At 41.3% G+C, this 17,456-nt stretch overlaps 1 protein-coding gene across 2 annotated transcripts in view; it reads right to left on the reverse strand.

Annotated features, from left to right (window-relative positions):
- Positions 1-17,456, reverse strand: part of elp2 (elongator acetyltransferase complex subunit 2) — a 163,046-nt gene that overhangs the window by 75,029 nt on the left and 70,561 nt on the right. For both annotated transcript variants that reach the window (XR_013576185.1, XM_078538747.1), the window contains exons 11-13: positions 14,727-14,858; positions 10,651-10,800; positions 6,457-6,648 (exon numbers count right to left, since the gene is read on the reverse strand). Coding sequence is in view for 1 of the 2 variants with exons in the window: in XM_078538747.1 (XP_078394873.1) it covers positions 6,457-6,648; positions 10,651-10,800; positions 14,727-14,858 (474 nt within the window). In the remaining variant the exon portion in view is untranslated. The remainder of the gene's footprint in view (positions 1-6,456; positions 6,649-10,650; positions 10,801-14,726; positions 14,859-17,456) is intronic.

A 17,456-nucleotide genomic window follows, 5' to 3' on the forward strand; every position in this document is an offset into this window, starting at 1 on the left:
ATGCGGCTATTAGTGCATTCATAATTTTCTCACTTGGATCTCCCTTGTAATTAATGAGCGCCCATCACTTGGCTTCAATGGCATGTTCGATCACAGTAATGCTAGCCTTGAAACAGTCAGTATTTTTCCACTTTTTAAAATTATTCTTTGATGGAATGTGCTAGACCAGCATTTAGCGCCCATCCCAATTGCCCTTGAGAAGGTGATGGAGCTGTCTTCCTGAACCACTGCAGTCCATGTGGTGTAGGTACACCCACACTGTTGATAGGAAGTGAGTTCCAGGATTTTGACCCAGTGACACTGAAGGAACAGGAATATAGTTCCAAGTCAGGTTGGTGTGTTGGATTGGAGGGGAACTTGCAGATGGTGGTGTTTGCATGCATCTGTTGCCCTTGTCTTTCTTGGTGGTAGAGGTCGTGAGTTTGAAAGGTGCTGTTGAAGGAACCTTAGTGAGTTGCTGCCGATTGTTCACACTGCTGCTACTGTGCATCGACGGTGGAGGGAGTGAATGTTTAAAGTGTTGGATGGATTGCCAATCAAGCTGGCTGCTTTGTCCTGGATGGTGTCAAACTTCTTGAGTGTTGTTGGAGCTGCACTCATCTAGGCAAGAGAGTATTCCATCACACTTCTGACTTGTGTCTTGTAGATGGTGGACAGCTTTGGGAAGTCAGGTGGTGAGTTAGTGTCTGCAGAATTCCTAGCCTTTGACCTGCTCTTGTAGCCACAGTATTTATATGGCTGGTCCAGTTCAGTTTCTGGTCAATGGTAACCTCTAGGATGTTGATAGTGGGGGATTCAGTGATGCTGATGCCAATGAATGTCAAGGGGAGAAGGGTGGATTGTCTTTTGTCTGTTGGAGATGGTCAATGCCTGGCACTTGTGTAGCATGAATGTTGCTTTCCAGTCCAAGCCTGAATGTTATCCACGTCTTGCTGCATATGGAGACAGACTGCTTCAGTATCTGAGGCGTTTCAAATGGTGAACATTGTGCAATCATCAGTGAACATCCCCACTTCTGATCTTATGATGGAGGGGAGGTCATTGATGAAGCAGCTGAAGATGTTTGGGCCTAGGACACTGCCCCGAGGAACTCCTGCAGAGACGTCCTGGAGTGGAGATGATTCACCTCCAACAACCCAGCCATCTTCCTCTGTGTTAGGTCCAACCAGTGGAGAGAGTTTTGCCCCTGATTCCAAATGACTCCAATTTTACTAGGATTCCCTGATGCCACACTTGGTAACATACTGCCTTGATATCAGAGGCAGTCACTCTCACATCACCTCTAGAGTTCAACTCTTTTGTCCATGTTTGGACCAAGGCTGTAATGAGGTCAGGAGCTGAGTGGTTCTGGCGGAAACCAAAATGAGCATCAGTGAGCAGGTTATTTCTGAGTAAATGACACTTAATTGCACTGTCGACAACCAATTCTGTCACTTTGCTGAGATCGAGAGTTGACTGATGGGGCAGCAATTGGCCGGTTTGCATTTGTCCTGCTTTTTATGTACAGGTCATGCCTGGGCAATATTTCACATTGCTGGGTAGATGCCAGTTTTGCAGCTCTACTGGAACAGCTTGGCTAGGGGTGTGGCTAGTTCAGGAACACAAGTCTTCAGTGCTATTGCTGGAATGTTGTCAGGGCCCATAGCCTTTGCAATATCCAGTGTCTTTGGCCTTTTCTTGGCTGAATTGACTGATGACTGGCATCTGTGATGCTGGGGTCCTTGAGAGGGAGCCAAAATGGATTGTCAATCAGAACTTCTGGCTGAAGATGGTTACAAATGCTTCAGCCTTCTCTTTTGCATTTTGTGCTGGGCTTTGCTGATTATGGGATCACTTAGCTGTGTCTATTGTATGCTGCTTAGGTTGTTTGGCATGCAAATAGTCCTGCGTTATAGCTTCACCAGCTTTTGTAGCCAAGCAGACTACAAGTTGAAGTTATCAGAAGTAGTAAGTCATAGAAGTGTCTTTAATATGCTAATGAGTAAACATGGTTGGGGTCTTACCATGTAAGATGTAAATGGAATTTTCATTTTTAGATAGATGATGGGGGATTTGAATTTCAAAGAGGTTAATGAGAATAGTAGCAACATGAATAGATTTATATTATGAGAAAGGTAGAAGTTCCAAAGACATATGGAAGCAATGGAATTTACATATTAAAAAGGGAGCAACATGTATAAAGGAGAATGAGGCTATGTGTCAAGGGAAGGCATTATAAGATTTAACAGAAACGTATGAAGCCTCCAGTATTTGTGTATTAAACCTGCTGTCTACAGAAACGGAAGCTGGAAAAAGCCATTTTGAATTCCACTGTCCAGGGTATTATGTTAATTTGCTGGATTTGTTTAAAATCCAAAAATCTATTTTGAACCGTTGCCTTAGAGGAGGTGTAACTGGGAGTCAGGTTAATTAGGGATTTTAGTAGTTATTATAGTAGTAATTTGCAGACCTATGTATGTGCTTGAAATATTTTTTGTTAATAAATATTTTAATTTAGTTTTTTTTAAATCTCTAAAGTCTTGGTGGACATACTTCTGGATTCAGGGCATGCATCTCAAAATAAATACAAATTGCAAAACCATTGCGATAGCACGATCAAGTTTCCCTCGTGGATTTGATCCACCTGGCACACAACATCTGCCGCATCATAACACTTCCCATACATTTAGAGTGTGGTATTGTGGTATCTGTGTGGGGATGCCAGAGAATGCCTGTTCAATTGTGTCGAGAGACTGTTGATTTTTAAACTGGTTAGGCAGTATGGCTGAGGTTGATACGAGAATAGCGTTTCTGCTTTGAATGAAAAACTTCAAGAGTTGCATCCTCACCCTAGTGAACACCAGGCAGTGATCTCTATTACAGCCAGAACTCTGGTATCGAAGTGTGTTGAGAATGAGAATGATCAGTTCCAGCTTGTGCCAATGCCCTGATCTTCAATGCCTCTACTAGCAGAGTTCCTTACAGTGAAGCCTACGCCTTGTTCACACATTTCCTCTGAACTCTTCCCCTGCCAAATGGACGTGTATTGTTTCCCTTTCAATGATCCACTCTCAGCGAGCCTGGTCTCTTGTAGGGAAGTGATGTCAATGTTCAGCCTATCAAGTTGCATGTTAATTACGGCTACAGGTCATCTGTCAGTCTGTCAGTCCCATGCACATGGCCCTGACGTTCCAGGTTGCCAATCAAAGAGTTGGAATCTTCTTTCTCTTTGTTTGTTTGCCTGGTGTGATGGATTCAATCCACTTGTTGAACAGAGACTCAAAGTTCCAAGTACCCATTGAAGATGATGGACTGTGGTGGGTCAGCAGGTTACTAGTCAGCGACTGTCTGATCGAGGTGGACAGTGGCTGACCAGTAACACACAAAAGTGGAATGCTTGCTAACTCTCAGCCACTAGGCTCATCAGATCGACCTATTGAACATACAGACTTTTAGGTTACTATAGATGGATAGCCTAGATAACTGAATAACCTTCCTCATCTGCACTTTGTATTATAGACTGCAACTAGCTAAAAATATTGCTTCAAGGAGGAGAGAAGATAGAATACTTCAATTAAACAATATGCTCCCAGTCAGATTTATAACCTTCAAAGCAATGAAAATCCCATGATGATCTTTATAGATAAGTTACGTGCCCAATAATCAGTTGGACAAGTGCAATAAATAAATGAAATGCAAAGACCTTAGTTTACCCACAAAACTAGGTCAAGGAGGGTGAAGCAAGCTTAAATACTCAACTTTGTTTTAAATCTAATGCTTCATTTTCAGTACACAGGACACAAAAATTAGCCGGTAAAAACTACAATTTTAAAAATTTGAGACTTTCACTCCTCTGGTACAGTGTTTTAGTTCTACAACGTTTGATGGAGTATTGCTAAACCAGGAAGTAGTGAGAATTTGGTAATTTTTAATACAAGTGTGTGATGATATCGGGATGCTCACCCAACATCATCGCGTGCCCGCATGCCGAGTGAAAAATTCTGCCTTTATTTTTCTGTGGTGAAGCATGTGCAATACCTTAAATGAGACAACTTGTGAGTGGCCTGCATGGTACCCTACAGGATGCAAGCCATCTATATGTACGCACTCTTCAGAGGAAATATTGATAGCAGTCCCACTCTTGCTCTTCTAAGAAGTATTGTCTTGTTTACTTCTGTTCAATCAATTTCTTGGCGCATAACAATCTCGGGGACTATTGTGGGGGTGGGGGAGGGGGGTTCGTACCTGGGAGTTACCCAGAAGATGGGCTCGGGGACCCCCAACTCCCTGCAAGTCCCCACACAAGGACAGCATTGGAATTGCCCAGGGAGTTCAAATTTCTGATGGGCAATTACCCTGCATCTGGAACCATCCATTTCAATCGGAGACTTTGGATGGTTCCAACTGTACTACCAGAACAGTTACCCAGGAAAGGTTGGAAGAATTAAAACCTCTTCTAACTCCTGTGTAACCATAATAACGACCCCACCCACCACCCCACCCCACCAATCCCCCACAGGACCCCTTTCTAACCCCCAGCCCGACTACCCTCACGACTCCCCGACCTCCCTCGGCTCTGGAATTGCCTCTCCGCTTGTCTATCTCACTTATCTTTCAAACTGAAAAACTGATGTTGACATATGCTGGGTGTGAAATCCTTTGCACCCTCCCAACTACACCCCCAACCCACCCAACAATTACACCCCCAGTACACTTCCACCCCGCTGACTGACCTGACATCCTCTCCAACTGACCACCCAACCACCCCGACCCACCTGACACACCCCCAGTGAGCACGCCCCCCGACATATCCTATACCCCCAATGATGACCCGACCACCCCAACCTTTCCCACCCGTCCACCACTGACCTATCTTATTCCCCCCAACACTGACCTCCCCATCCTTTGACTGTCTAACCCCAGCAACCCATCCTATACCCCTACTGACCACCTGGCTCACCCCACTCTACCCCTCCCCACTGAGCATTCTACAAACCACCGCCCCCTCCTCCCCCCTGCCCCCGCCCCCCAAATACACACACACTTACCTTCTCCCTGGCTTTTCAAAGTGGCTGGGATCTCTAAACTTACCTGCTTTACAGCAGCTAGTGCCTTAAAAGAGGGACGTGGCATCCTTCCCCTGACTCAGCTGTACTCGACTGAAGACTTCGGGAACCCGTGCACTGCACTGTTCTCACCTGGTCTGGGTCAGGAGGTCGGGTGACAAAGGTGCAGCTGCATTTCAGTGTAAGTGAAAAGGACTGGTGTGGCAATCTGACTGTGATTGTTGTTCCTCGTAAATTCTGGCCTAATTTATCTTTTCCCAGGAATTACTGAATCCCTACAGTTCTGAGCTTGATGTTTACCCTTTCATGTGGAACTCTGATGAATGCTTTACCGAAATCTATGTACAACAATTTGTAGGGCTTTTCACAGTCCACCTAGGAACGTACTGTCGCAAAAAAGATCCATATGCAGTTATAAGATAAATGGTAATGCTTCAACTTGGTGGCAAACCAGTAACAGGAGGACACCAATTTAAGGTACTCACAAATTAATTGAAGAGGGGATTAAAAAATGGTTCTTTGCACAAGAGTTTTTAAAATGAGGAAAATCCATAAACTATACTGATGCAAAGCCACAAATTCTATTAAAATGGAATTAGATAGTTACTTGCAAAAGAAAGAATATTAAGTAGTACAGGTAGCGAATAAGATTAAACTGAATGGCGCATGGAGAACCACTATGTAGCAGAGGCCTGATGGGAAAAATTGCCCCTTTCTGTACAGTAACATTCTGAAATTCCAGAAAATGAGGAAACAAATCACTACACAAAGAGGAGTACAGATGTTTCATTTCAATTTGTTCAGGAGTCTACAGAAAAGCTACTATCAAAACTGAAGAGTATAATGAAGATCCTTTTGTAAAATAAAAACCAAGAAATGCTGGGTTGTGCACTATTCAAATTGACAGAGAAAAAGAGGTAGCTGTACCACCTGCTAGTGGACAAGAAACATTATTGGATTTTTAGTAAAATCAATTGAACAGTTGTCTTCTTGACAAAAAGATAAAGAACAAGTGTTGAAATATGATGATTAAATGTTATAATATATTCAGGAAAGAGAGACATGTTGCCAAAGCTTTTCGTTTTGCACTCATCAGGACAATTGCAAGAATGGATAAACACAAGAATGCTAAATTTCAAATGATCACAACAATTTATACTACAGGAGAAAAGGGTGCTGATTGGCTGTGACATTGCCATGGAGAAAGCAATAGGGTCCTTGGCCAATCAGAGTCAACTTAAACCAATCAGCCCCCTTTTCTCCTGTAGTATAAATTGTTGTGATCATTTGAAATTTGGCATTGCGTTTATCCCAATGTGTGCAAGATGAAAAGCTTCAGCAACATGTCTCTCTTTTCAGCAATATTCAAGTTATGTGCTACCAAGTGACAATCAGTATTCAGTGTACTTACACTCTTTGAGAGCAAGTCCTCAAGTGGGGTACAGGTAATGGAACTGAAATTTTCCACAAAGTTTTTGGTGGCAGTGAAGACTCGAAGCACTTTCTCATCAGCACCAGAAACAAATTGAAAACGGCCAATTATAGCTAAGCACTGCATGTCAAATCCATGTATCTGTGGTCGTGCTATTTCATGCCAGGTTACCTACATGAAAAAAAAATAAAGTTACTCGTGTTTCTCATAAGTGACTAGTTTGAGACTGAAAAGTGTCAGCATCAGTAAGTGTGATAAGAACATAAGAAAAGATAAGGGTAAGAAAGGGACAACTGGCCAATCAGATTTCATCCACCTAGTGCTCAATTATTTTGATCAGCACCAATTAACCTTCTCAAGCCATATAGGGAGGTATCAGCTGTGGCTCAGTTCATAGCACCCTCGCCTTTGAATCAGAGGGTTGTGGGTTCATGTCCCACTCCTGGAAACCAAGAACTGTGATTGTACTCGAAAAGAGTTGCAATCTGTGACTGTTGGTAACTCGAAAGAGTTTCCACTCCTCTAGCCTTGCACTAATACTTGCTAGATTTCTTTCACTCCACAGTCATATGCCCCACCCTCTGAAATAATCTCTACAAATTACATTCCTTGGCACCTTTCACATGGTCTTCAGCAGGCTCTTAAATGCCCTTTGAGACAAGGTGCCTTGAATCTCCCATACCCCTATGTTCAGCTATGTTCAGCTATGTTTGCTTTTCTGTCATTTGAAGCACTCAGACATTTGGGGCAGAATTTTGCCCTTGACGGGTGGGCGAGCAGCCGATCGCCGCCGCTGAAGCGGGCCCCGCCGCCATTTTGAGCCTGCCCGACGGGAAGTGCTATGCGCTTCCTGTGCAGGGGGGGAGGGAATCCCCAGCTGTCAAAGTGTGCTCTTTTGTGCACGTGCACAAAAGAGTGCACATCTCCCTGAGACTAAGTGCTATCTCAGGGAGATCGGTGAAAGCTTTATAACATCAAAAATAGAAAAATAATAAAATTATTAACATGCTCCCCTCATGTGACAATGTCACACGAGATGGGACATGTTAATAAAAAGCACAGGAACTTTATTAAACTTTTAAAAAACAGACATGTAACCTCATCCCACCAGTAGATGAGGTTTCATGTTTTTTCAGAAGCCCGCTGGGGCTCCTGGCCTGCCCACCAACCTTAAGGTTGGACGGGCAGGGCCTCTAATTGGGTTAACTACCCTGTCAATGGCCTCAATTGGCCATTGACAGGTTGGCGAGCGGACAGCTGATTTGGCTGTCTGCCCGCCTTCCTGAAAATTTAAATGGGGCGGGATGATGTCGGGGGTTCCTCCTGACGTCATCCCGCGTAATTTTCGTGTCGGCGAGCGGGCCCTGCCCCCAACTCGCTGACGGAAAAATTCTGGCCTTGGTTTCAATTTTGTCAGAAGCATACTTTGAGCAAATTGTTCTTTCCTGGGAAGGTATAGTAACAGAAATTTACTATAGAAATTGGTCCTAATTTCTGTAAACTTGCATTCTACTATTTTGGCTAGTGATCCTAGCATTGTGATTTTTTAAAAAAATGCTGCTTCACTACATTGAACATTAAAAGCAACATAATTACTATTGTTCCCAGGACCATGTCAACTCCATTCATTGCAAACTTGACATTAGAAATTTTATTCAAAGTTATACCTGCAATCTCGGTCTCTACGGTTCTTCAAATGTTTATGAGATCAGCCATTTAACAAGCTTATATTTGGTTCTCTGTATTGAAGCCATTTACGCATATTAGAAATAGGGATGGTACTACTAACTCCAATGTGACTTGATTCAACAGATTACTCCAAGTGCAACATTCCTTCTTCTGGTTTTCCAGTGCTAATATAATTTAGACTTGAATGACTGCTAGCAGATTTTAGACACACTCAAATGAATGTGTTCAAGATCAGCTCATCGGTACAGCTACAGATCTGACTGGTTGGAGAGAAGACATCTATGATGAGGACAGCTAAGTCAATTTTTAGCACGCTGGTGATAATTATAGGGATGGGTAACAACAGTGCGACAAAACAATCTGCAAGCCTACGGGAACCTCAAAAGGCATCTCAACCCAACAGCCTTTTCTAAGGCTGAACGGGGAGGTCTGCGCTGCTGTGTGACCAGAACTCTATTAAACCATACCCACTTCAACCTGCGGCTCTGAAAACATGAGGATACGTCGTTAAGAAGCTTGGAATCACAAAATAGTTACAGCCATTTGGCCTGCTGTGTCCAAGTTGGTTCTCTGCAAGTGCATATCAGCTGGTCCCAATCACCTGCTCTTTCCCTGTAGCTCTGAAATTTTTTCTCTTCAGGTGTTTATCCAATTCCCTTTTGCAAACCATGACAGAATCTTAGGTGGTGCATTTCACATCCTAACCACTCCTGGTAGAAAGGTTATTCCTCATAATGCCACAAATGTTCTTGTGCCAATCACCTGAAATCTGTCCTCCAGTTCTCAACCCTTCCAACAATGGGAAGAGTTTCTCTCCATTCTATTCTGTTTAGACCCCTCATGATAGTGAACAAATCTATCAAATCTTCTCTAAAAAAAGCAGCCCCAGCTTCTCCGATCTATTCAGGTAAATGAAGTCACTCATCCCTGGGGCTATTCCCATAAATACTTCTGCACCCTCTCTAAAGCCTTCAAATCCAGAAATGGACATCATATCTCAGTTGAGGCCAAACCATCATAATGTCCTTGCTATAATAAAAACAGAAAATGCTGGAAAAACTCAAAGACTGACAGCACCTGTGGAGAGAGAGAAACAGGGTTAACGTTTCGAGTCTGTATGACCCTTCTTCGGAGCTAAAGAGAAGTAGAAATGTGATGAAATTTATACTGTTTAAGGGGGTGGAGGAGGTGAAGTTAGACAGAAGGCCAGTGATAGGTGGGGTCTAAGGAGAGATCGACAAAAATGGCATAGACAGAAAGACAAAGAGAGTGTTAATGGTAGTGGTAAGGGCTAAAGGAGGTGCTGATAGTGGCATAAAGGTAAGAAAGCAGAATGTGTTAATAGCAGAACAAGAGTAAGCACTCTCTGAAAGAACAGCATGGAACAAGTAGCAGGTGGCCCTTTTGAGGTGGGGTGGGGGAGGGGGTGGTTATTGGTTAAAAAGGATGGAAAAAGGGATAAAAGGGGGATAGAAAAGGGGGATAAAACAATGAATAAAAATGAAAATGAAGTTTTTATTCATTGTTTTGTCCCCCTTTTTATCCTTTATCCTCCTTTATCCCTTACCACAACCATTAAAACTCCCTTTATCTTTTCATCTATGACATCTTTGTCAATCTCTCCTTTGCCCCCACCTATCGCTGGCCTTCTATCCAGCTTCACCTGCTCCACCCCCTTTAAACAGTATAAATTTCATCACATTTCCACTTCTCTTTGGCTCTAAAGAAGAGTCATACAAACTCGAAACGTTGACCCTGTTTCTCTTTCTCTCCGTAGATGCTGTCAGGCCTGTTGAGTTTTTGAGAATTTCCAGTATCTACAGTATTTTGCATTTATCATAATGTCCTTGCTTTCGGACTCCGTGCCTTTATTTATAAAGCGATCGAGAAACCTTGCAGAATACAGATCTTATTTTCAGCATCAAGCCAAAGGTAGCATAAACCAAAACATAATGACACGTAAAAACCCAATTTGGGAATTTGTTTGAATAAATTGCTTCTTGTACCACTCTCACACCAACAGGAAGAGGAAGCAATCTGGTTTCAGAACTCTGTCAATATCGTAACTAATTACCAGCAAATATGAAAGAGCAACCAAATGGCTTTCCAGCTCATTTTCTCCCTCCTTTCTGTTGGAGGAATAGGTCTTAACATTTCTGTACTGCCTTCCTAATGGATCATCTGAAGACTAGGAATGCATTGCATTGGTTAGCAGCAGAAATGGATCCATACCCTTTTAATGTAAGAGTCAGGAAACTTGTATATCAATCAATTTTTGTACAGGTTGTTTCTAGACAACTGCATTTTTTAATATCTGTTGCTCAAAACAAAACAAGACAGCATTCCAAACTGTCAAATAAAAACACATATTTAAATGGTAACTTGGTTTTAATGTCCTTTTAAAGGAATGCAAAAATCAGACTCCTTTTCGCAGACTTTCTCACCACATTCACATCTGATGCTGATTAGTGTCGCATTGATTACCTGTTCATGTCCTGGCCTGCTCCAAGGAGCAAACAATCTAGTTGTCTGATCTGAGCCAACACTCAAGATAAACTCTCCTTCAGGATCCCAGATCAAGTCTTGTACAGAACCAAAATGTCCAGAAAGCACAACTTCTGGTCTCCATTCTCCCTGAAAGCATTTAAAATTGAAAGAAGCATCAGTCTGACAATGCAGGTTAAGCAAAAACCACCACTCCCTCAGAAGGCATGTATTGTTATTAAATATCCATGCTTGTCCTTTTCAATTCTGATTTTGTTACAACAGGAAATTATTTCCCTCACAATGCAAATAGTACAGGTTGCACATTAGCATTTTATGGTAAAAATACTATATTTTATCTCCAGTATACATAACAACAGGGAGAACATAAAAATGGGGAAATCGAAAATGAGTCAACATTTGAGTAAGTAATGTATTGTAATAACACTTGGTTTTTGTCCAGACAGTTTCAATTGGTCGGAGGGTTGATTTGATAAGCAGAACCTGGTGCTGCAGAGACATGTGGGAAGGATTGGAGCATGTAACGCATAAGAGGTTGCCAATCATTAGTGGTGGCAGTGATAATGGGAAAAACAGCGGAAGGTAAGCCTGTGACATGAGATACTGCGTTTGAATGTTCACCACTTTAAATTATTCCCACTGCTTATATAAGTAAGAGACCTATAACCACCCATGCTTCACCACAGTTTTTCCAGTCTTAATCCAAGTATGGATAGGCAAAGTCTGTAATTGTACTGACTGGCTTTCATTATTCGAGTGAATAACTTTTATGTGTGCATTAACAAGCTATGTTGAAATACCAATTGAAATGTTTATATTGAAATGTTATAGTCATCGTGAGTTTTGGTTTCTGGCTGGAGATATTGTTTCTGTGAGGGATGGGGTGGGATTGATGGTGGGGAATAGGGATGGCAAGAATGGGATGGTGATAGCCTGGAAGGATGGAGGAATGAGATGGGATGACATGAGAGTGATGGCATGGCATGGGAGGGGTGGATGAGTAGATGGAATTGTACCTGTTTGGTCAGCTTTATGTAGGTTTTTTCAGAGTGAAAAATTTTGATTCCGTTAAAGTCTTTTGGTAAATAAATACAGAGTTTCTAGTTATTCTAAGAAGTGTTGTTGCAATAAAGGTACTAATTTCACCACAAATATTTTGCAGGCCTCAGGTAATTATCAAGTATTTTCATTTCCCTTCCATTAGAGCTACCATTTGAACAATTTGACATTCTATTAAATTATGCTTATAAGAGTAATTGGGAGTAATTTAACACTTACCAACCCACCATGAGCACAAGGGAACTGGGGAGTTAGATTGACAAATTTATAAAACCCAACCCTAAGGTGCCACGAGCATGCTTGCTTCCAATTTAACCGAGGTGGGATTGCAGCTCTCTGAGCAACTCTTTCTGGAGAGGCGGGCCCATCATTATAGTATGTAAATAAGGCCCTGCTCCTGATATTTTGGCAGCAATTTGAATTTATCACGCCGTGAAATGCAGGTAAAGGGAAAGTCTCTTTTGCACCTGGAGAAGCAGGGGCTCCCCTGGCTCCTCAAACAAATCTGCGACAATCTGACAAACCTCACCTCTAAATAATTACTGCCAGCCCCCTCCTCTTGATTGTCAGACCGAAGCCACCACCAACCTGTGATGTTTTCTGGTTGTCGGAAATCAGCCCCAAAAGTCCCTGGCTGTGGCCCTCTACCGCTGACTTTCCAGCCAGCTAGCCAGCCTACCTGATTGGTTGCCAGGCAGAAAAAAGTCAAAAAAGAGATCCTGCCATTAAATTTGCCAGGACCTCAGTGTTTCTGGAATTTCCAGGTTTCCCTTGCTTCCTCCCCATAAATATCAGGGTCATTACTCACAAATATCATCCACAAACATTTAATATTCTGATCATTCAATAAATCTGTAAAGTTCTCAAAAAGCTTTTTGGAAACAAGACACTTAACAGTTACAAGAACCACCATTTTTGAAAGGAATGTTTTTCCAAAGAGAGAAAGGCCGAGGTGATGATGATAAAATCTAGCAATTTATTTTTTACTATGTAAAGGGAGTGTTAATGGCATAATTCAGAATATGTCTACACCTACTTGTGAATAGGATATGACAAGCTATTTCTGAATGCAGGAATAAAGTTTACTGAGATTTTCTTTCGCTTTGTATTTTTGAGGTTTTTCTCTCCTCTAATTAGTAAATCTCTTGCTGTTTTAATGATGCTTCTTGTGGCCTATGAGTGCACAGCCTGAAACTAATTGACGCAGAATTAGCAGTCTCTAACTACAATGATAGAAGGAGGGCTTGATGGAAGAAATAAAAGTGCCCCATAGATGTATTCGTTGACTGTTATTGAAGCACATTATTGGGCATGACAGAGGGAGAAACTGTTTCTCTAATAAAAACAAAAAACTACTGTGGATGCTGGAAATCCAAAACAAAAACAGAATTACCTGGGAAAACTCAGCAGGTCTGGCAGCATCGGCAGAGAAGAAAAGAGTCAACGTTTCGAGTCCTCATGAGGACTCGAAACATCAACTCTTTTCTTCTCCGCCGATGCTGCCAGACCTGCTGAGTTTTTCCAGGTAATTCTGTTTTTGTTCCTCTAATACTTCACCTCTAAGAAGAGCAAGGGAAAGAGGGAAGAAACAAAGAAAGAACCTGCATTCATGAAGTAACTTTCAAGATTGCAGGATACCCCAGAGATTTACAGTGAATTAAGTACATTTTAAGTGCAGTCATCATTATAGAGAAGCACGCCAGTCAATTTGCACAAAGCAAGATCCAACAGACAGCAATGAAATAAAATGACCAACCAAATCGATAATTAGCAATGTTAATTGAGGGGTGGATATTCACAGGATACGACAAGAACCTGCCAGCTCCTCTGTAAATAATAACACGGGATCTTTTACATCCACTTAAGTCAGCAGACGGGTCTTTGGTTTAACGTCTCATCCAAAAGACTGCACCTTGGACAACATGACAATAGTAAAGCAGTTGGTTTGCTCCTATAATACATATAATGACTGCACTTCAAATGTAATTAATTGAATGTGAAGCACTTTGGCATATCCTGAGGTAGAATACTCTTAAGCTTGAACTAACTGGTATCTCAAAGTGAAGCCATTTTGAGAAACAACCTGACAGAAATCTAAGGTGATTTAATTTTGTCCAAAATTCTTGGCTTTGCTTTAATGGTAGGCACACATAAGTTGCAACTGCTTCCAAAGCAGTTATACTTTTAAGACTTGGAAGTTTGTAATGTAAAAGCTTTGGGCAAGGCTCAAGGTTAAAAAATGGCAGAAGCATTTTTTTAAGCAAATATACATATTTCACATGCCTATTGTAAAGTCACAACTGGCAATTCTTGCAGATACACTTAGTTGATTATTTTGCAGAATGTTGTAAATTCCCTGTCTGGTTTCTCCAGTTCCAAATCATTATTTTAGTCCTGGTATCCAAATTACTTTGATTAGAGCCTCAAGCTTCAGTTTAAATCCACCCCCTACCACTTTCTTGGCATTAAAGGCTCATGCATGACAATTGCCAATATTTCCTTAGCACTACAAGTATCTGTGTTTGATACCCAAAAATAACACCACACCCCATGAGCCAAGCCCCTCAATAAGATGTTTCATTATAATTAAGCATATCATTGAAATGGGAAAGGTTTAAATAGTATTCCAGCAAAGCAACAGATGACATCCTGAAGTTTCAAATAAAATAACAAGTCCCAGCTCCTATTTTTCTTTACCCATAGTTCAGTGCACTGTTCCAAGCTTCGGACACCTCAGGGTCCAATTTTTGACAACTCCTGATGAATGCAACAGGACTTCACAAGAAATGGAATTGAACCAAACACAAATTAACCAGCCAAGTTCATGAGGGTTCATTATTCATTCCCAATCCCCATTTAAAAACATGACACAAAAGTGGCAAATACAACTGCAGAACCTGCCATTGCCATCATGAAAGGAAATCAAGTTAAAAATTCTGAGCAGAAAGGTGTTTGAAATTGCACCATTTTCAAAATATAATTCCAAACTAATTTACCTTCTCAGACTTCTTCTGAGACCAGAGGTGAAGAGCTCCATGGAATGCATGAGCTAATATCATTGATCCATCTGGACTAAACTGGCAGCCATAGAATCCCAATGTATTTCCACCCACTTCTCCAACACGAACCTGGAAAGAAGTAAAAGAGGACTTTGTAAGTTCCCATCAAAGCACAAATATGGGATCAAATATGTACACTAAAACTTCTTTAATGCAGATTTGTACCTTTAAATTACAAAAATGGTGGCACAGTAAACAATGGGCTGGATTTTAGGTCCACAAATCAGGTGCAAATGCAGTATGATAATGTCGTGTAGGGAATTTGGTGTCATCATGCCAGTCTCAGATATTATGCAAGGCTAGTGGAAGTGTAAATCGGAAGCCCACCTGCTATTTTTGAATCAACATTTAATAAGCTATTCAGCTTGTTAAAGAGTCAATTGTATGGAAATTTTCACTGCCCGTTGCATTATTCAGCAAAAGTTTGAGAGTGCTTTACTGCAGGCATGACACTGTGGCACAAGGGCAGAAGAAACTGCCTGCCACCAGGACCATGGCTGCATGTAGCAGCAGATTCTGCTGGTGAAGGTGGCAGCGTCTGCAAGTTTTCTTTAACATCATTTATTAACTTTTTTGCGCCTACAATAAGAAATAAAGACAGATTCAGAGAGCAGGGAGCCTTTAAATTTGTGGCTGTGACCGATTTCCTGTTCCTCCTCTGCTGCATGTCATTCTGGGCTAGACTCCAAATTGAGCGTGGAGACTCCCCTCGCACCACTAATTGGCTTCCTTCCCAGTGGATGGTTGCTAATTGGCTGTGCAATGATATGAAATGGCGGGATGGGAGCCAGTGGTCCACTCACTTTCCATTCCGCTTCCCTCACCCCTCTGAAAAATGTAAAATCCAGCCCAAAAGTTGTGTTTTCTTACAATTTGTGTGTTAAGGATAAAGGAAAGTGATGATAATGTCAACATCTTAAGTGCAGCAGTTGCTTATCTCCCAAATAATGCATCAAATTTTATGTTGCGAGATTTTCTCTTCAGCTGAGCAAAAGCACATGTAGGGAATGCTATCTCTACAATATACATCACCACAGGCAACATTTTAGGTTCAACAAATGTATTCAAAAGCAGATGTACAACATTAAAAATATACTTTCTAACATTCAGTGATGTCTAGTTACGAAAGGGATAAGAAGTTAGGGGTAAGACAGGCGTAGATAATCAAATACTCTACAGCAAACAATAGCTTCAGGCCTGCTCAGAATGTTATGTGTAGACTGCAATAGCAAAATGTTAAGTTAACATATCAGGAATTTTTGGCAGTACATCTAGTAGTTCGCTATGCAGTGCCATTGACAGATCATCTTTTTGGCAGGGAATGATGCATAGAATGAAGGAGCATGTTAAAAAACAGGAAGGAATGTGGGTAGGAGGGGAAAGTCGAATCTTCTGTCTGTTTAAGAGTACAAAAGAATTTTGCAGCTCTCTTTGGGTGGGGGGGGGGGGGGGGTCTTTCCTTTCTTGGAAGTTTTAGGGCTCATATTTGCCTTTCCATTCAATGGTCCACAATTTGCTGGAGAGGGAAATCTCATGCTGTGCTCTATTAGATAAGACTTTTTCCCCTCAGCTTTCAGCTTGAAAGATTTCTGCTCAAAGTGCAAACTGATACTGGTGCAGCAAGGGTAACAGGGTATCTGAGATCTTGGTAAACAATTAACCAACAATATCTCCTTCGCCAATGAGATTTAAGGATTGAAAAAGAAACAGATGACCAATAAAGAAGGAAACATGAAATAGAACCAAATCAGGTACAGAAAGAGAAATAGCAAGGGAAATCAAAATTAAATTAAAAGACAGAAATAAAGAGACAGTAAGGAAAGAAAGATACTTTTAATTTAAATAGTTAATCTTAAAAATCTCTAACAATTTACTACCTATAGGTAATAGACTCTACCTTTCAATTATTCAATTTCTAGATCAGAGAGGTTGAGTGGCATTGCAGGAACATAAATCCTGTTACTAAAAAGATACTTACACAGTTCTAGCTTCCTGCAGCGAGTTTAACCAGCAATTAATGTGCAAACACTCCAATTTCTAGAAACTCATGGGAAGGTCGAGGTCAAGCTGCTGTTTTTATGAGGCTAATGGCAGGGGAACACTAATCGTCCAGCAACTGGTGGCAATTTATAATTCATGGGATCTCTCTTCCTCCCCACAAGTTGCAGGACGATTTACAGATTAAAACGCATGCACATTAAACTGGCTGTTATTTTGGTAACACATCTGCTACCAAAGAGTTGCTATTTACATCAAGAACGCAGAACCTGTAACTTTTGTTTATAAGGTTGCAGATGGATGAAAACATTTGAGTTATAAATTAAATATTCTACAGACATGACTTTAAGAACTTCCTATTACCCTCAAAGATCATTTTTCTAATAAGTATTATTTTGGTTGTGAAGGTTACTGAGCTGATTATAGTCCCTTAGGTGCATTCAACTTATAGGGATGATTTTTTTTTCTTTTGACTGTCTTTCTAAATGTTGCATGTTGCATACCATGCTTGCTACCAAGTGGAACAGATCCAGCATTCAGTATGTAACTATATCTTTACTATTATTGCACAAATATTATAGTCACAGAATGATTACAACACAGGAGGTCATTTGGCCTGCAGCATCTGGACCATATCTCTGAAAGAGAAACTTAGCTGGTCCCACTCCC

The sequence above is a fragment of the Cetorhinus maximus genome, chromosome 3, assembly GCF_964194155.1.
Source record: "Cetorhinus maximus chromosome 3, sCetMax3.hap1.1, whole genome shotgun sequence".
Lineage (NCBI taxonomy): Eukaryota > Metazoa > Chordata > Chondrichthyes > Lamniformes > Cetorhinidae > Cetorhinus > Cetorhinus maximus.